This window comes from Etheostoma spectabile, chromosome 17, assembly GCF_008692095.1.
Source record: "Etheostoma spectabile isolate EspeVRDwgs_2016 chromosome 17, UIUC_Espe_1.0, whole genome shotgun sequence".
NCBI classification, from domain to species: Eukaryota; Metazoa; Chordata; class Actinopteri; order Perciformes; family Percidae; genus Etheostoma; species Etheostoma spectabile.
This window is the reverse complement of record NC_045749.1, coordinates 24,217,332-24,237,734: the sequence shown is the minus strand read 5'-3', so window position 1 is coordinate 24,237,734 and position 20,403 is coordinate 24,217,332. Positions and strand designations below refer to the sequence as shown.

At 41.1% G+C, this 20,403-nt stretch overlaps 1 protein-coding gene across 1 annotated transcript; it reads left to right on the top strand.

The window, feature by feature from the left end:
* Window positions 1-5,386: 5,386 nt before the first annotated feature.
* vax1 (ventral anterior homeobox 1) lies at window positions 5,387-12,670 on the top strand. Its single transcript, XM_032542027.1, has 3 exons — window positions 5,387-6,662; window positions 8,450-8,637; window positions 11,554-12,670. The coding sequence occupies exons 1-3, from the start codon at window positions 6,449-6,451 to the stop codon at window positions 12,076-12,078; spliced, it is 927 nt and encodes a 308-aa protein (XP_032397918.1). The 5' UTR covers window positions 5,387-6,448; the 3' UTR covers window positions 12,079-12,670.
* The last annotated feature ends 7,733 nt before the right edge of the window (window positions 12,671-20,403 follow it).

The following is a 20,403-nucleotide window of genomic DNA, read 5'->3' as shown; positions in this document are numbered from 1 at the left end:
AACTGCTCAAATTACACCTGGGACAATTACGACAGCAAGGCGCTGTCTGCAGGACAAAAGAATGTTATCCAAAACTACTCGCAGAGAATGTACAGACCAAAATCAATTACTGCCAAGGCTTTGTTGCAGGTTGTAGGCTGTCTGGTATGTCACACTTGAAATGGTGTGTTGCCAACAGCAGATTAGTGTATCATTACTGATATATATAAATATATATTTATATATATATATATATATATATATATATATTCTCTGTCTTTACAATACTACTATAAATACAAACAACCTCTGAGCTACATGTTAGTCACTTTTCTATCTACATTCATTAAATGTTATTATTTCCCATCGTACTGTCATAAGATAAGACAATTTCGCTCGGCCTTGATGCATTCCAAAAACTTTGCAAAAAAGATTTCAACCTGGATAACATCCAGCTGTTTAGCCTATTAGAAGGCCAGATGGTGATGACACATGCTACCTCTATAGTCTCCGGGACCTTGGTAATCTCGGTGTCACACAAATCCAACAAGTGAGAACATACGATGCCTTTGATTTCTGTGGGTCATGTAAGGAGAGTGGACATTTCTGGGAAAGGTATTGGAGAAGGACAGCACTGGCCAACCACACTTTGGATACACACATAATTCTGCATTTATAGTTTATAGTGTTTTTTATGGGATTTTATGACATTACAAAAATATAGGAAAACACCAGTTTTTAACCTTCAAGGGCTTTCTTTTCAACATAGACTTGATACAGTCCATCTGAAACCTCTCCCCCAGTCATTACGGCACTGATACAACCAACGGCTGTCTTATATCTAAAGAATATTAGCTGAGCAGATTATCTGGAAGCCCTCAGTGCCCATTAACAATAGAGAGAAATTAGGGTTCTCCCACATAGCAATTAATCCCAATTCTAAGCTCAGTAGTCAAAACTGCTCAGAGTTCAAACCTAAACTTCAACAGCTCAGACGAAGGTTAATTGGTAGGAAAGTTTCTCTTCACAACACCAACAATAACTACAAGCCCTCGATATTTACAAGGCACCAAGGAAAAAACAGGACAAAAATGCCATGCAAGCAGTAAAAACCCTCAGCACATTTTTAGCTCAGCTGCCAGTGTAGCCCCCAGCCATCGATGGAAACGAGCTCTTTATCTGGAGGGTTCAAGAACAGCTTGCTCTCTTACTGTGGAGCATAATCAACACATTTAGAAATGTAAAGCAGGGCATTGAATATAACCATTCATCTTGAGTTACCATGTTGCCGTTCAGACATCAAGGCTCTCCAAGGCCTGCGCTCAACACGGCAGCCTACCTTGTATTAGAGAACCTAAAAGGCTTTGCCACAAAGTGCCAAGTAGCTCTGGGTCCTAATAACAGGACCGCGAAGAGCCAGCGCACGCTATGCCCATTTTACAGCATTGTAAAGAGTGTCACTGAAGCTTTGTTTTGTTAAAATGATGACTGTAATAGTGATGATAATGATGCTGGTGATTCACCGCTGGCCTGTAGGGATTTGACTACTGTGTGTGTGTGTGAGTGTGAGTGTGAGTTTGAGTGTGAGTGTGTGTGTGGGAGGACACTTGCCCGCAAAGTTGGATCCTGCCAGTATAAATACACATGATAGAATATATATTCATAGATTCACCTTTTGCATTCATTTCATGTCAGACTGTGGTGTGATTGAGGAAGAATTGAAGGCCAATTGAAGGCACCTTGTGTTAAATTGGATTGGACGATGGGCAAGGCTATACCGCACATCAGGCACATTCACCAAGGCTGAGGTTTAGTCAAACACTGCTGTCTCATGCAGTACAATTTTGGAAGTATATTACATTATCGAGGGTTCTTTGCAGTGCCAATTTCCTTCAATAATATTAAATAATGCTTGGTTGATAAGTGATTATCCTTTTTCAGCGGATGGTACAAAATCTGAACTGGCAATACTTTGGAGTCCAGCCTGAAACAGGAAATAGGCAAAAGGGTTTTGGTTAGAGAGAATGTTTAAGGGAAGAAATCATGAATTATACTTGATTCTGATTGGTCAATCCCAGTATTCTGTATTCTGCTATGTCCGTATAACAGACCAGTGCCATGGACTGAGTTTTGATCATAGACTCTGGCAGACCCATTTTAAATGAAGGAAATCCTTAGGGGTGGCTAACAGTGCTAATGGCTACAATGCAAACAGAGCATTAGTCAGCTCCAAGGTTAACTTAAAGCTGAACGCTGTGCTCACCCACGGTGAAGTTGACCGTCCTGACCGGGACGCAGGCGTCGTCCGCCGGTAACCTCTGCATGAGCAGCTGTGGAATAAGCCTGGTAACGTAGAGCGAGCCGGTCTTTATTGTGAATCGAGCCGGTTCAGGCTGATTCAGGACCCAACGCAACCTGCTGGGCTTCTAATTTGCAATAATGACTCTACATTATGCTTTACTTGGTTTATTGTGAACAGTATTATAGTTTGTGAACTTGCAGGATTACTTAGCTGGCAATTGGTGAAGGAAATATGATTAAAAATCCACAGAAAATATTGACTATGGGCCTACAGTGGGTGTATTATGTATTAATAAAACATGACGTTCATATTTCTGACCAGGGTTTACTACTAGAGAATCTAAAAATGGCATGGCGTGGCATTGGAAGGGTTATACACTCCTATTTAAGTAGCTATGTTCAGAATAGCTATGGTATGTTTAAATCAACAACTTAAATAAAAATGATTAAAATTAAAATCAAGATTCTGTGATATTAAATGTAATGAACAGCTTTATTCACAGACGACACAGATTAGCAGCGCTGAGACTTAGAAACATTTGGAAACAATAAAAAAGGGAAACCTCAAAAGAGTTGGTTTCATTTTAAAAATCTACACCTGTGACAGAGTTTGCTCCTAATGTTAATTATTGTCTTTGGTAAACACGTAATAGATTTTACAAAGCAGTTGTAATACGGTGTAAAACGGAGGTTTTCCTACAGGGGACTTCACAGTTCACTTATAGTTCCATACATAATTACTGGGTACATGGAGCAAATAAAAATTTAAAACAAATTCAAATCAAATTTAATTTTTCAAAAGTGAGCATTGACTCATTGCATCATCATTTAGTGAGTTTCTAATACTTTCTGCCATAACCAGGAAGGGTCTCCCCAGAAATCTTTACTATGATTGCGTGATCATGTTTAACAGCTTGTTTTGGAACAAAGCTTTCATTATGGAGCATTACCACAATGTCCTCAGATCTAATAATAATTTCTAGCGCCTCAGTTGTGGATGTCCACCTAGCCTAAGAGTCTGTTTTAAATCTAATCACCATCATGGGCCACCCTCAAGCACAAATGAGATTTTAGGCATCTGCAGTACTGCACCAGTCCGCTCCATGTGGTGTAGGTTTGGTCATCTGCCCATACGTGAAATCTTTTCTTTCTATGTTGGCGTCCCTGGACTAAATGAAGATGTTAAAAAATATTGGTAATCATTCTTAAGTCAGAGTTTAAAATGATATAGCAAACCCAATTAAAGGTCCCCTGACATTAGCAGTCCTTTCCATAAATAAGGCCAGTGGTTGACGTACGATTAAGTGTTGTGACCTTTTAGGAATATTCTGTAAAGTATTCACTGAGACCACTGTGTTCTGATACGCGGTCTTCTTTCAGACAATGGTGGAGCTGTGGATAAGAAAATGTAGAACAATGCGTGCGCCACCCTTTGTGTTGGAACATGCAACCCTGCTTTTTCCAATGTGAAAGGGTCAGTCAAACAATTACCAAACCCATATTAGTTCTGACTAGCTACTGTTAGCTGATTGACTACAGCAAATGAATGAACTTAATAAAGAAAACTGGTGGGGGAAGTACCCTTCTCCTTGCCTTCTGTAGTTAGCTGACGGTTTTGTTTTTTCCACCTCCTCCCTGCATTTTCTTAATTTCTTAGTCTATTTTGTCTAACCACACATCTACATCAGGCTTAAATAAAGTGCAATGTATCATCATCACCTATCACATCAACCTGGTTCAAATTCTTTGAAGCAACGTCTCTACAGCAGCTCCAGAAACAGCTGGTTAACACAATGACAAGGTCACACAAACCAGTGAGAGAGTGGATATGAAGCTGTGGGCTTCATATCCACTCTCTCACTGGCAAACACTCATCAGCACACCTTTATTTCAGCATAATGGCTGCTTATGCTGTTAGTCATACTGCTAATTTCAAGCAGAATTAAACCAGGAAACCTTTCTCTACAAGTGAAAACTCAGAAATGTACAATAGAAATGTGGTGGTTTATAATAAATAATAAATAGGATAGAAAACAAGAACAAGCATTCAAAATATAAAGATAAAATAGAACAAAGGAAAGAATGTACGTTGGGAACTGTTTTTTTATATATTGTTCTCATTTTCAACAGAACTTGCATTGTAATGTTTGTGTCGGTGTGAATCATTTACACGGCTAATATGATTATGTTCTCTTACATTTTTACCAATCAACAAATTGAAATTCCATAAGGAAATCTGGCTCTGGAAGATGCAACACGCTGCTACACGGTTTATATGCATGTACATGTACATGCAGTATTTTTCACACATTGCACTGAGTGTGTGATATTTTGGGGATGTGGTAATTGAACGCATCAGTCTTTTCTCCTCTTCAGCCATTGTGTGTAGCTGAGAGGCCAAGACGCTGCATCCTCAATCTATTTCCCAGGCTGGGGCTCTGCACCACAGCTTGAGAAGCCCAGGTCCCCTTTAGTCGCTCCCTTTTTAGCCTCCTTTTTACCTTTCTCAAACAATGAATCATGCCCTTTTCCAAGCAGCAGCCCCCAAACACTCAGTGAATAAAGTTAGTCCAACATGTGGCCCTTAAACCCACCCCGAGACTGCTGCCGGGCAGCCACACTCGCAGAATTGTTTGTTAATAGTCCAATTAGATAATTGCCATCTTTCACTCCTTTTCCTCTCTGTTTCCCATAAAGGCATGAATAGCACTCAGGGAGGGGGGCAGATTGAAGAGGGCTTCTGGCCAGCTAAGGTGACAAGAAGGGCCAGAGAATGCTCCTTGCACTAACCCATTGGTTTGAATTGAATCATTGTGGCCTAATCAATGGTCTTATTGGATTACTGGCCACTGCTGTGTTCAGAGATATTGTTGCACTGACAATGAAAATAGCTAAGAGTTGGTGGTTGGATGGGTGGGTGGGTGGGTGGATAGTGGGCTGGAAGGCGAGTGGAGGAGAGATGTAGGGGCCATTCCAGAGGTATGCGTGTGTGTGTGTGTGTGTGTGTGTGTGTGTGTGTGTGAGTGTGTGTGTGTGTGTGTGTGTGTGCGAGAGAGTGTAGGCAGCCTAAACACTAATGACAAGCTTTGTTCCCCTTTTTGTCTTTTTTAAATGTGCAGGTTAAGATTATGAGTGCTGGAGATGGCTTTCAGGGTGCAATCATTTGAATACTAAAGGATGTGGCGTTAGCGGCCGGGACCTCGCTGGGTGGCTCTGCGTAGCTCTCTGAACGAACACAGGAAACTTTAACACGATGCCTGTTAGCAGAGCCCGGCGTTGCTGCAGTGCTCAAACTGGCTGGGTCGTCACTGAACGATACACTTTGCTCGACGTGGATTTATTGGTTATCTTTTTCACCTGTCGCTTTCACTCCCTCTCTCTGGCTCTCTCTTGCCTACAATAGCATAGTGGTGAGATCCTCACATTGCAGAATTCCGTTGATTGGTTAGAGAGTCAAAGGGAAAAGCAGGATCAAAGTTCGCTGACATGCTGCGGCAATCAGGTGCGCAGTGAAAAGTAGGGGAAAAATGTCTGGCTGTGTTCTGCGGATGGAAGAATGAAGCACCCGGGAACTTTTTTCAGGTCTGGAAGAGTCGTAGCTCTGTGATTGTGTGCGTCCATGTGGGGTTCGCGAAGGCTTGGTTGCGAGGCAAGACCAATCATTTGTCTTGATTCTCTGGGCTGAGAGCAGGCAAACTGAGGGGGATGGGACGAGCAAACCCCTCTATCAAGACCTGATCTATTTCCCCAAACAATTTAGTGTATTCATGAGGTTACGCAAATTTGCAGGCAGCAAAATGACCGTAATCAATTGAACCAGCGAGCGTGCATCCATGGCTCTGATTATTTGGAGATCATCTATCAGCCTGATGTCTATGTAACGAGGAAAGGGGGGCATTGAATCACTGTTGAGTTTCACTGAGAAGTCCATGATCATTGGGCAAGGGAGTTTGGTCAGTGATAATAGGGCTTCTTGGTCGGCCGACGGAAGTATTTCACCAAACATTAGATAGCTGACTCTGCCCTGCTGAAAGGTGCTGTTTTGAAACTAAACCCTACACTGTCCAGGCGATCGGGTGCACCGCGTTCTCCGTAATCTCATTGTTTTCACCTGACAAAGGAAAAAAAAGAGGCGGACGAGCCACAGGTCCAAGAGGATAAACTGAGCATGGAAGTCAGGTACAATCAAGAGACCGACGGGATGGGACTGAAGAATGGACTAAAGAAGGGAAAAGATGACAAGGACTCCCACGGCAGCATGTCCAAAAGCTTCCTCAAGGAGCAGCAGGACTCCTTTTCCCCATCCGGGACAGTGGACAACTGCGAGAAGAACAGGGGGAGCACGGGGGACCCGGACTACTGTCGGAGAATACTAGTCCGAGGTAAGGCTTGTGCTCTTTCTTTCTCTTCGGAACTTGCAGTGTTGTACTTCAGAGCCCACGCTGATTAATCGGAGGAAACATTGTCTCCACTGCTTTTAGGAATCAGTGAAATGAGAGAGCACCTTCCACTCGTTCTAAAATGAAGCCTTCGTCTCAGCAGCAGCGGTTGTTGATATGTAGAGAGAACACAAACTAATTAAAAGCAAAATATCCCCTTAAACCAAACTTTTAGTTTGAAAAAAAGTACATTTTTTTAATTCAAAGGAACTTAAAAATATTAATTATTTGTTATAAAAAAAGAGCTACTCTTTATTAAAGATATGGATCATGAATTCTAGGCTTTCCTTACTGCATGCACTGGAGGATTTTTAAAAATTTGATTTATTTTTTTTGTCCGACTTTTTATAAAGCCAATGACGAGCTGTTTCTTTACATTGCATATTTAGACAATACCAAATGTTAAATTATTAAAAAATGTAAAATGTGAATTATTTAAATGGGTACATTTAAATGTGTGTGTGTGTGTGTGTGTAGGAAAATGCCTACAGGGTTTCTACTGCGTGTACTGCATTACTCTGCAGGGTGTTGAATATTAGGATTAGAATTATTGAAACTGATGGTCGTTGTTTTTATGAATATTTAATGTCTGTTTAATGTAATGTTTAATGTTTAAAAACAAATCGTACCATGGAATTGTGTATATGAGTGTCAGTTGCCCAGAGAGGGATTTATATTTTCCTTCATGCAGTGTTGGCCCAACACTGAGGGTGTATGAAAACAAACTATAAATATAATTTCACCAAAACCGTGGATTAATAACACGAGACATAACGAGACGGAGCAGCCTCACTACCTAAAATATAGAGAAACATTTTCCTTTGGAATACTCTACTGCACATGAATCATTTAATATTATTATTTGTGTTAATAAAAGAATTATGAATGAATTTGTTGCAGCATTGCAACCACATCTATTGAGCAGTATTTGGAATTATACTCAGTTTAATATTTTCTTACTAAATGCATTTTTATTCTGCTATCATTTTGCCCGACACCCTTTGTTGTAATTTCTCTTTTATGGCTACAAAGATATGGAATACATAGTCAAGTGAAAACATATTTCTGTCATTCTTATTAAACATCATTTTCATCTTCACTCAATGTGTAGACATTTGTAAATACATCAAGAAGTATCCTTGCAAAAGAAGTAAATTGATACCAAGTAACGGCATTTTATTTCAGAGATTCCATCTGGACTAAATAATTTCAAATTTAATAACTCATCAGAGAACAATATTTTTCTCTCAGTACATCATGTTACATTTACTCAACATACACTTTTGTTGAATATAATAAATAAAATATGAATTGGACTCATTACTATAAATTCTCACTACCACCACTACTGCATCTGTAATAATAGTAATAATAAATATGAGGTATAATAATAATTCTGGGGGCTAGCTCATCTGGTAGAGCGTGCGCCTCTTGTACAGAGGATCAGTCCTCGCCTCAGCGGCTGCACGTTCAATTCCAACCCGCGGCCTTTGCTGCATGTCACCCCCCCCCCCCCCCCCATCTCCCGTTTCATGTCTGGGCCGCCCTGTCAAATAAAGGCCTAAAATGCCAAAAAAAAAAATGAAATAAAGAATTATAATGTTTAACGTGATGAAGAATGTGAAAGCAGTCTACACGTCGGAACTCATTGCGTTTATCTGTTCTAATAGTTGTTGCTTGGTTCTACTCTTGGCCCGGGCGGTGTTAACTCAAAGTGCTGATTGTTGCAGATGCTAAAGGCTCCATCCGGGAGATCATCCTGCCCAAGGGTTTGGATCTGGACCGGCCCAAGAGGACCCGCACCTCCTTCACTGCAGAGCAGCTCTACCGGCTAGAGATGGAGTTTCAGAGGTGCCAGTACGTGGTCGGGAGGGAACGGACAGAACTGGCCCGGCAGCTCAACCTGTCCGAAACTCAGGTATGACACTGGGAATTTACTACGGGAGATTCTGTTAGAACTGAAACAGCATTAATGGATAGTGTGAATGCGATGTTACTTCCTTTTTGTGTCTTTTTACACCAAATTCTAGCATCTATTTTGACTGCAGATAATTAGGACCATTGGGGAGGAGAATTAATCCACATATAACATAATGTAATATTTCTTTCATTTCATTTCTAAGCCGTGATGCAAATGAACAATCAAGTCCATTCCAGACAAAGCGCTTTGTTTATTACAAAGGTGCAATCAATTTTCGTCCATATACCAGGAGTATACTCACATATACATAATTACAGTTATAGTCGAGATACACCCATTTTACAAAAACTAAACCTTTAATGGGCCCAATGATCATTAAAAACCTGTAGTTGTTTTGCAGTATTCACAGATCTGGATGGAACCTTTAAGGATTTCCCACAGAAATATTTCTGATTGTGTGTATCCCTGAAAGTGAATGCGTTGTCCTTGTTGATAAATCGAACGGAGCCTAGGGAGGGTTTGACATTCTTACCTGCAGCGGCTGAAATGACAGCAGAGACTTCCTCCTCATGTTATATGTGTGGGGTGTGGGGTGAGTGCGGGGTCAGCATGGTTCCACCGTGGACCAGCAGCACCCACACCCTATTGTTTGACACCCGCTCACCCTGGATGGGTCGGACCTAAGGGAACCCCGGTGTTCCATCGGCTTGGTCTCGGTGCGATGTGTCGACCTTTCTCACAAAATGACAGCACACACAGAGACTGGAATCTGTGTGTTGATTGCTTTAACTTTTTACATGTTAGATGTTTTAACATATCTATTTTTCATTTGACCAACACCTTTTTTTGTTTGTTTTTAGTGAGTAAAGTGTCTGAAGACGTTATTTTGCTCATGTGAAGGTAAAGCAGGACATGGCCTCTGCCTTCTATTTAGACAGGACAAAGGCTTTAAGGGGTTTCTTCCAGGGTCTGCTTCTTCTCCTGATGAAATGCCTTTTAATGACAACATGGGGAAATGAACATTTTGTTCCCCGGTACTCACTGGTAGATGCTCTAAGGAATGGCAGCATTTGCTGTGTGCCCACCTAATTGTCTTTGTTTGAGGCTACCAGCTCCACCTTGTTTCCAATGCACTAAGAATGTAACCTCTGAAATGAACAAGATCTTCTGTCTGAGCATGTCTTTACGTGGCAAACAGAGAATACTGGGTGGAGTGGGGGGGCTTCTACATGTGAAATGGTTGTGAATAGATGGTGAAGAGTTAAACCACCCACTGAAGTGAAGGAGGACTAAATGGAATGTGATTGGCCCAGCAGTAGGATGGAGATGGTGGCTTGCTGCTGATTGGTTTTCATTTAGTTCCACATGAAGCAGCCAGGTGGGATTACAGTAGACGTACAGGTACACATCCTGGAACATTTGTTTCAGTTTTGACATTTATTACTAAGGTTTTGTAAAACTCAACAATGGCCATGTCAGGGTATCTAAATTGATGAATGACTTGATCCAATTGTTAAATTATCACTTTTTTTATTTAGGTATGGGAATTTAGCTGTACACACTTCTAATTCAATCTCAAAACTGTGAGAAACATTTGCAACATTTCTGAAAGAATAAAGAAGAATGAGCAAGAAATGTAAGATTTCTGTGTGAGGTTCATGACATCTTCAAATTCTCACAATTGAGAAGCTGACTCCAGCGAGTGCTTGGATTTGTTGCCTAATAATCTGTTTACACAACTGCATAATTAACAAAGTTATCGCTGATTGATTGCTTGTCATTCTCAGGTAATAATGTCAATAAGGAACGTAACCAATGGGAAATATTAGAAGTGTATTTGTTTTGTCTTGGCAGTTCCATGTCCATGGATGCTGAATATTTGGATCAGAACTGTTTGTAGTAGGACGAGGCCGGGACAGTTGAGCAGTGTTTTCCATATGAAAGGCTAGCTCTGAGCACGTTGGGACTGAATGAACCTCCCAGTGAGGGAAGGAAATCACTGCAGCTTCTGATCAATCATTACCTGGCGGCCTGTGTGTGTGGGGGGGGACCCTACATATATATCTCCAATGCATTAATGCGTATTTGAAAGTGCATGTGGTGATTGAGTCGGGAGGGACAGGCTCTTTGCTACTTTAGATTTGTGAACAAAGGCGTTGGGTAAAAGCAATCAATGTCCTCTGTGAAGACACAGACAGCTGTCCAGCTCGCCGTGCAATTATCTCCAAGTACTGAGATTATCAGATTATTGCAACACTATGATCAACGGCCTTTTTTTTTTCAAAGATCATTTTTCGGCATCTTTGCCGTTATTGAACAGTTGACAGTGAAGAGGCAGGCGGGGGGGGGGGTATGGCATGTAAAGAGGTCCCCGGCTGGAATCAAAGCCGCATTGTTGCAGTTATGTGGCATCTCAGCTACCAAGGCTTCCAATCACAAGTACTACTGAATGAATTATTGCTATATAACCGACATTAATACATGTTTTTCAAAGCAATGCTGTATTTAGATATTTCAATTAATTATTTGTGCATCTATATCCTATAGTATGAAGGCAATATATAATAGTTGTGAACATGTTACATTTCACATCCTATTCTGCGGGAACTCTAAAGAAAGTTCTCATCCATTTTATTTGTATACTAAACCCTGTTCCCCTTCCTCCCATTGTGACTCTCTTATCATTCTACACCTCAACTAAACTAAATAGAACGATTATTAGAAAATATGTACTGTATATCCTTGTTAGTCTCTTTAAACCTTTAAAAGATTGTGATTGTGAACTGAACCCTGAGGGCTCACCACCGGGAACCACAAAACAATCCTGATGGTAGTACTTGAACTGAAATATCACTAACTTTATGTTACACATTACATTTAGCTTGTGTCTCTAAATACTCTCCCTGTCATCAGGTGAAGGTCTGGTTCCAGAACCGGCGCACTAAGCAGAAGAAGGACCAGGGGAAGGACTCGGAGCTGCGCTCTGTGGTGTCAGAGACAGCAGCGACCTGCAGCGTGCTCAGACTCCTGGAGCAGGGCCGGCTGCTGACACCCCCGGGCCTGCCGGGCCTGCTGCCCCACTGCGGCTCCGCCCTGCGCCCTCCCTCCGTGGCCATGGGCAGCAACGGCAGCAGTAGCAGCAGCAATGGGGGCGGCGGCGGCACAGCGGGGGGCAGCCCTCCTCTACCTGCCGTCACCAGCTCAGGGACCGTGGCGGGCCTGCAGAGCTCAGCGGCGGCTCACAGCCTCTTCAGCTTCCCCATGCCCTCCTTACTGGGCGGCGTCGCCTCCCGCATGCCCTCCAACCCCCTGTCCATGGCCGGCTCGCTGGCCGGAAACCTGCAGGAACTCTCTGCCCGTTACCTGAGCTCCTCTGCTTTTGAGCCTTATTCGCGGACCAATGGCAAAGAATCTATGGACAAGAAAATTCTGGAATGATGCTTTGTTTTTCTATAGATGGATTCCTGTTTCCTCTCAACACATCTTGGTTGTTGTCTTGGCTCTTACTGTCTTTGTTTGTTTTTTCCTCATTCTCTTTCATCCGTCTGTGTCATGTTCTGTAGCAAGTCATGTATTCCAGTTGCACATCTGGCGCTTTGTACAAGGAAGAAAACAAAGACCTACACAAGCTCATCTAACAAAGACAGGGTGGCAGTGGAAAGAATTTGCACAAAATGTTCCTATAGGACACTGTTACAGAGATCTAGAGAGATCTCAGGAGATTACTGAGGGATCTTTCAGGCCTCCGTGTAACTAATGTTTAGTCCTATCTATTAATCCAAAATAACAATACACACAGGGCCCCAGAGAATATGTCTCCTTCATACCACAAAAGCTTGATGGCTGTGAGAGAAGTGGTACATAGTGTCTATCAGAAAGGACAGAGAGTGTAACGGTACCTTTCTGAATTGTGTTTTCTTATTGATTGTGTTGGGTAGATGCATGTCACTGAAGTGAGTAGATGTAGAGAAAGACAGCGAGTTGTCAACCACCTGAGCAACAGGTTGTGTGATCCAATCAGCAAATCAAAAAAAATTATAAATGTAGAATTATGAATGAAAACAAAAGGGCCATAAACAGAAAAAAAACACTGCAAGGTCAGTGTCAGCTGGAAACCCAGACGCCTTGCAAAGATTCAGCTTACAAAACTATGGTTTGCATATCGGTTAGCGTTGGTTTGGACCTAACCAAAAACCGATCCAGAGAAGGTGTCAGACATATGATGGTCCAGTTGTTCAGTGTTGTTTTTCTCTATGGTTTGGTGAGGGCTTTTACCATTTTACAACAAAAGTCTTCACTTTGTTGCATTTCCTTCTTCAACATGCAGTACCTTACTTTTCGTCTGTGCTTTTAATATCACTGTGAGTTTTCAGAGGTTTTGGTTTGAGGTATTGGTGTACAGTTTCTACTCCATGCAGGATCTACGCACAGGAATGGGTTGCTGAAGGGGGAGTTGTGAAGAAAGAGCCTTTCAGCTGCAGCAGGCTGCTTGCTTTGTTGAACACTACAAGGTAACAGGTGTTGCAATCATTCAGACAATACAATTACCTTTCCTTCCTGTGTGAACATTTCAAAATCCACAGCCTTCATGAAGGCCTTCAGCCAGACTGATGCATGTGGAGACTGACTGGAATTATTGTAGTATAAAAGTACGGGAAATAAGAAATGTACCTTAAAATTGTTATTTTATTGTAAATTATTCACTTCTGTATCTAATAGATTATTAGTATATCTGGGACATAATGAATGAATGAATGAATGAATGAATGAATGTATTAGCAGGGTTGATGAATCAATCAAAAGCTCTTTGGTGCTGTTGTTGTGAAATATCTTGATATTTTGTGAAACGTGTGGTACCAATGTGCATATATATTATGTATGGCTACTGACAAAGACACTTGTGTTTTTCATTTTTCTTTCATACATGTTGCTGTGAATCAAGTTATGATAAATTTCATGACTGCTATACCTCATACACCACGTGTATGCTCCTGAAAGTTTTTTCCTCCACTGCGACTCACGTTACTTATGTTCTCATGGCTAATCTTTGGCTAGGGTGGGCCCATATGTAAGAGGTCTGAGTTGTAATAATATCATACTTTGGTATGAGAGCTTTCAAACATCAGCTACAGGAGTCCTAACAGTAGGGCTGGGCAGCGCATGGATATTAACATTTATGATTTAAATTTGGATTCTTTATTTCGATTGTTTGGTCACGGTTTTAGTTAACGGTGGTTTGCAGTTTTACCTTTTTCCACATAAAATAAAGCCACGCGTTAGAACTGTGACACAACACGTGCCTGGAAGTACGGTGGTCGCTACGGAAACCAAAACTTGTGCACTAAATTAGGAACCGATGATCGGATTTAAAAACAAATGATTCCAATATAGAAACGATTTCACTGGAATCAGGATTATTGAGATGGCCAATCCTAACTAGCAGTCACGACATTGTGATCAATGGGACGTTTGAAAAAGATTTTAATTATTTAATTCATCAACAGTCTATGAAATGTCCAAAAACTGTGAAGAACGCCTGTACCAATTTTCATGCTACAATCTTCAAATGTCAGTCCAAAACTGAAAAATATTAAATTTAAAAGATTTACAGGTTGGGTCGCTGGGGGGCTGTAGAGTACCGCCATCTGGAATGCTTTAGGGTCCAAAGATCATATAGTCTTTATTTTAATTTGAGTTAATATTCTCTGAAAACCGACGTGCTAGTGAACATCCTTACCAGCTAAGGAAGAGTTCTTCTTGGTAGTTAATCTGTCTATGAACATATTTCAAGGATTTTTATAATGAGAAATACCAATTGCATCATAATGTGTAATTTATTACAGTGATGAAAACACAAAAAAATAGCTAGCTTTTTCCGATCTTTAGGTCTTAGTCATTAGTTTCCATCCGCTGATGGAGACTGTGAAATGTTGTTGAAAGTTCTGGAAAAAGACATTTTTTTAATGAATTGTAACCCTCAGCGTGTGCATTTTCATATTCATAGTCAGCCAAACTATGCACACGTAATCCTGGACTAGGACTGATCTGAGAGGATGTACGGGGACCATTACGGACCAGTCTAAGACTTAACCCTTTTGTTGTCCTCTGGGTCATTTGTCCTGTTTTCAAAGTTTCTATATCAGAAATTTGTGTTTCTTCAACCAAATTGTCTTCTTCAAATCTCTTCACAAGTAAAATGTAGGACAGGTTCATCACTTTTGTTGAATTTTGGACGTTATATATAATTTTACAGCATTTGGAAAAAAAATTGAAATGGTTTTAAAACTAAACTTCGGCCTCTGTGATTATCCATCAACATGCATTCCTCTGATCTTATTAGTCAAAATGGTTAGTATTTTTTGCTTTTTTTAAACTTAAAAATGCAATCTAATTTCATGTAAATGAGATTTATTGACCATGAATTCCAAAGGTCAGGGTAAAACTCGTGATGCTAAGCTGGTGTTAGTGGTGTCTATACTGGTGGAAGTAGGGAGGAACAGACCAGCTAAAAAAGACTAAAGTTATCATTTTCAATTTTGACCCAACAAGTTGCATTGGTTATGGAAAGACACAAGCAGTAAAATACTCTAAGAAACAGATGAATAGAATCATTCAAAGGAATCAATTAAGAACATCTGGACTGGTGTAGTTCTGTCCCATGGTGCATTATGGGGGGTGTCTGCTGCTGCTAGTAATGGAAATACCATTTTGAGGTACTTCAGATTCAATTTATGCAATACTTTAATTCCACAACATGTAAGAGACAAAAATCTAAATATTACTATTATTATGTTGACAACTCTACTTCATTTGCAGATTAAGATTTGACATATAAACCATATGCTCAGTTTTAAACCGATAACCCAGATTTGGAACCAAAATGCATTTACAGTGAAAATGAAAATCTTTAAATCAAAATTAAGTTTTTTGGACCGTTACAAACTCCAATACTAAGTTTTGTTTAAATGCTTTCAGCAACTGTTTCATAAATGGTTTCAACTTTCAACACAACACCCAGTAACAGTGAGTCAGATAGTGTTGTGTGTGTGTATGTGTGTGTGTGTGTGTGTGTGTGTGTGTGTGTGTGTGGGGGGGGGGGGGGCATTAAGTCAGACTCAGTGGTGAGTGAAGCCGAGGCTGAGGGACAGACACAGAGCTGAAGCCGAGCCAACTTTATCGGTTATGAGGCCAATAAAACACAGATACAGATCATCTGCAAACTGCCCAAAAAACCAGCCAGGGCCGATAATCGGTCTATCTCTATGCAGTAGTATACGTGACATACATTTTGCTGATAATACTGAAAAAAATGGACTTCCATAGCAGGCGCACAATAGGTTGCAAAAATGCTCCCATACGTTTAAGCCTGTCTGTATTATTTAGACAATATAATATGATTCAGATCTAGTCCGAGTTTGGTTGTGCTTCTTTGTTCTGGCAAAGTTATCTCAGCAGAAATGCAGCGACTGTCCAGAAGCAGAGAAAACTGAGGCTCTTTTGTGAGCTGAGCCAAAGAAACCAATCCTCCCCACTGTGTCTTGGGAATCTCCCCGGAGGAAAAAAAGGCCTCCCCCTCTCCGCCCCCCCACAGCCACCTCCACCCATTCTCTTCCTTCACCCCAAGTCCAATTAGCAGGAAGGTCAGGGAGGTTTTTGTAAGTGGGGGGGTTTCGGGGGGGGGGAGGGGGGTATGTGTGTGTGCACTGTAGACCACCAACACATTTTGTCCCATCACATGGTCCAGTCTCTAAGCTCAGGTCTTAGGAGGTGAAAGAAAGGCTACATCCTGTCTTGTTTTTGGTCTTGTCCTTTTTGTGCCACACAGTGGACGTGGGGATCAACATGCAATAACAAGTCTTACTAAAGAAGTGACCCTCTTCTAGCACACTGATCCAGCAACTTTAATCTCTGCAGTGCTACGGATCCACAGGTTGTGAAAAACCTGCACAGCTTAGTCCCTCTGCTTCTTCACAGAATAATTAATCCCATTAAGTAATCAAAGAGTGAGGGGAGCGGAAACCCCTCGAAAGCAAGGGTTCCACTTGTGTATTCTGTAAAACACTTAGCATAAAGCCATGAAATCACCGTAATTACCAAATGTGTTGAAATACTACAATGTTTAATTACATCTGCAGCACCCTCGCTACTGTACCATATTGGCACATAGTTTGCAGCTTAGCATATTAAGGTATTTCCATGTTGCTTTTATACTTACACCAATGCTGTCACTGGCAACACAGAAGCAGCACAAAATCCCAGGACGCAGGCAAATTAGCAGTAATATTTGCAGTGGAAGTGCGCAGTAAAATCAGCAAAGCTATTGTCATTTAGCCTCGTCCCTATTAGGCAGATTGATTAGTTATTTACTGGCTTCTTACCTACTGATTTTCTTATGGAACCATTTTAAGCAGCACTGGCAATATTGTCATGTTAACAATAGATCACACTATGGAAGTATGGCCTAAATAGTACACCTCAGTCTAGTTTGAAGCAAAGACGTTAATGATATACATCACAGTATATTTGTTATTCTTTAATGCTTCTAAAGGGGATGAAGTGCCAACTGCATGGCAGATATTACTGTACTAACTGTATTACTATGACATATTTTACATAGAATAGTGTAGGGCTTGACCCAAATATGGTTTGTTTCAATTTTAGGATTTGGATTTCCGTTTCTCATGTTCTAACCCAGACTAATTTTAACTAAAATTAAAAGAACTTTTTCCAAGTTGAGAATGAGCTCCTGGAACAGGAAGTAAAGGCCAGTCAGCAGGTCTGGTCCTGAGTGACAGAGAAGTTCTCTAGGGTAGTGTGATAGTTATAAAATATAATGATGTGTACCACAAACATGATCGGTTAGAAATCTCAAGGCAGTTTTAAAAAAAATTTAATTTTAAAAAACAACAACAATTATATGCAAAAACTGGGACATAAGAATGTGTCCCGGGGCCGAGAATGACAGAGAGGAAAGACTGGGAGGAGGGAAACATAAAAAGAACGCAACAAAAAGAGTGACGTCCACAGCTTAAAAATTATACATACAAAAAACAGACATTAACAAACACATACATAAACAGACACACACACACACACACACACACAGACAGACACAAGACAAGTCAAAACACTGACAGTAATGTGTACAGTAAATTTAATCAAGGCAGACATTTTGGATGCAATATTGATATCACTAAGAACTGATAAAGCCTGGATACCATACCATGGTTTTTAGGCTGCACAGTAAATAACTTCCGGATAGGATGGATGGACATAGGCCTCTGCCAGGGGACACCGTACACCTTGAGCCCTGACCTTAACTGGTAACCTTAACTTAATTTAAGGTAAAAGAAAAAGAGGAACATGGTAGACTGAATGCATTTTGTAAGTGAAAATTGAAGTGAAAAAAGAAGGGTAACAAGCCATCCTCACCAAAAATGTCTTTTAGACGACAAACTCCCCTTTGTTCCCATTGTGGGGCTATCATCAGCCTCCCGCCAATCAGGAGTGCTGTACTATAGAGTAATGGAGAAAAAGTGTCCCAGTTACCTTCTATATGGCAGTAGTTTCAGCCAATCTCCAAGTTTTGATAAGATGAGAGATAATGGGGCCAAAGCGTAGCTGGCACTGTTTATTAGAGATATCGGCAAAAAGAACATCATGGAGGGACCGCGGCTCTGTCAGAGTACTTTCTAAGGTACCCCAGCAGACAGACACATCTGGGTTAAACCAGGTGAGAATGGGTCTCAATTCAAAGGACAGAAATTATGTTTAAAGTGAACTGAGAGGCCACCATCCTCTCTCCTCCTCTGTAGAGTAGACATCTTAAATCCCGGCCGCTTGCCTTTCCAGATTAATTTAAATGCAGCTGATTGTAATTTATGCCAATAACCAGAAGGAGGGGAGAGAGGTAGCATAGAGCTCACAAAACTAATCCTGGGTAACACATTCATTTTAACCACTGAGATACAGGCTTGGATCAACATGGGGAAAAGCTAAGAAGTGCAAGTGCCGTGTCTCCTTTGCATTCCTGGGGTTCATCGTCTTGGAGGACAGGAGTCAAATAGATGTCGCAAATATTAGGGTCCCTACAGCTGAGAGAAATAAAAACGTTGGGAACATGGAGCTGCTGGATGTTAAGGGTGTTTTCACACCTAAACTATGTTTGCTTTGGTTCAAATCAGTTGATGAGTGCAGAGAGTGGCCAGCGCAGTCGGACCTACTCGCTGGACTAGGCACTGGACATCCTGGACCCTGTGCAAGAGCCAGATTTTGACAAATCTTTCCCCTTCTGTGCTGGTCACCTTTGGCTCCCCTCACCCTGTCAGTGGAGCGAGTGCCATAGCGTGACCCACTGGAAGGCCACTCAGGCTGCACCAGCAGTAGTATAGAGATGGTAAGAGCCAAGCACTCCTGGCTGCATAGATAGCTGCAGGCTCCTGTTACCAGCAGGTAGCTGTCACTCATGGCTACATCATTATAGGAAGTGATTCAAAAAGGTTAAAGCTAGACTATAGCCGTTTCTCAATGCCAAGGAAGCATCCTCCGAAGCCAGAATTTGGAAGATGCTACGTCATCGACATCCGTCAAAGGATTGTTCTTATGTTGAGGATCCTCTAAATTACTCCAAGGCATGGAGGAATTCCGACTATTCTACATAACTTTATCTGTACAGGAACTGTGCCCACAAGTTAAGGTTATGGGATAATTATTAATGTCAAGCATGCAAACAAACTCCCCCACACTGCCTAACTAGAAAATATGCATTTATTAGTGTCAATTCAGTAACAGACAGACCTGTTGCCAGTATTGACCTACTTATCCCCCTCCTATGCACCTGCCTCGCAAAATAGAGGTGCAAAGTATTCTTAAGTCTTAATGTTAAACCATAACAATACTTCAAACAAAAAGAGTCAAAAAGTCACTGAACTTAACATACCCAGCCAAACCTTCATTAGCAACCATGGGCTTAAACTTCCTGGGCAGCAGACGGTTTCCATCTCCAATCATTCTGAAGCCTGGCCACATCTACTAGAACACAGTAATGGTACTTCATGTGTTGAGGTAATGTATCAATTTAAAGGACAACTTGGTTTGGTCAGGCTTGATATTAATCAAGACAGGTTTTTTTATTTATTTTTTTCTTTATTTTTTTGAAAGGGACAACGCACATAAATCAAAATGAGTGCCGAGTCCAACGTGTAAATGTGCCAGATTTAGCCATACAGGCTAATTTTCATCAGCCGTCCCTTGGCAGGTTGATGACTTAAAACAATAGATAGAGACAACAATACAACACATACACATAGGAACACATAGGCACACACAAGTAAAATGACACTAATCCGGATCATGACAGCTGGCGACAGGGAGCATATGCACTAGACACAGGTAAAAGGACAGAGACACACATTAAAACCCATCAACAACACATAAGCACACAGAGACAAACACATTAAATAAAGTTGTTGATAATATTTATGCAAATACCACGGATGGAAAAGTAGTAGGTAGGATTGTGATGACCGATGTGAGTAATCATTTATCAGTTTGTACAAACCAACACAGTTAAATGAAACCGATTACAAGGAGCGAGATTACAAGGAGCCGTGGAGGCGTTGGCAGCAGATCTGAGAATGCACAGTTTTTTTTAGGGTCTCAAATTTTGATATTGAAATTGTAAACATTTTCTAGACTTTTAAAGACCTCGCGGAAACCTGAACATCGGTAAAGAATTGTGCAAGCCAAGGATCTACTAAGTGT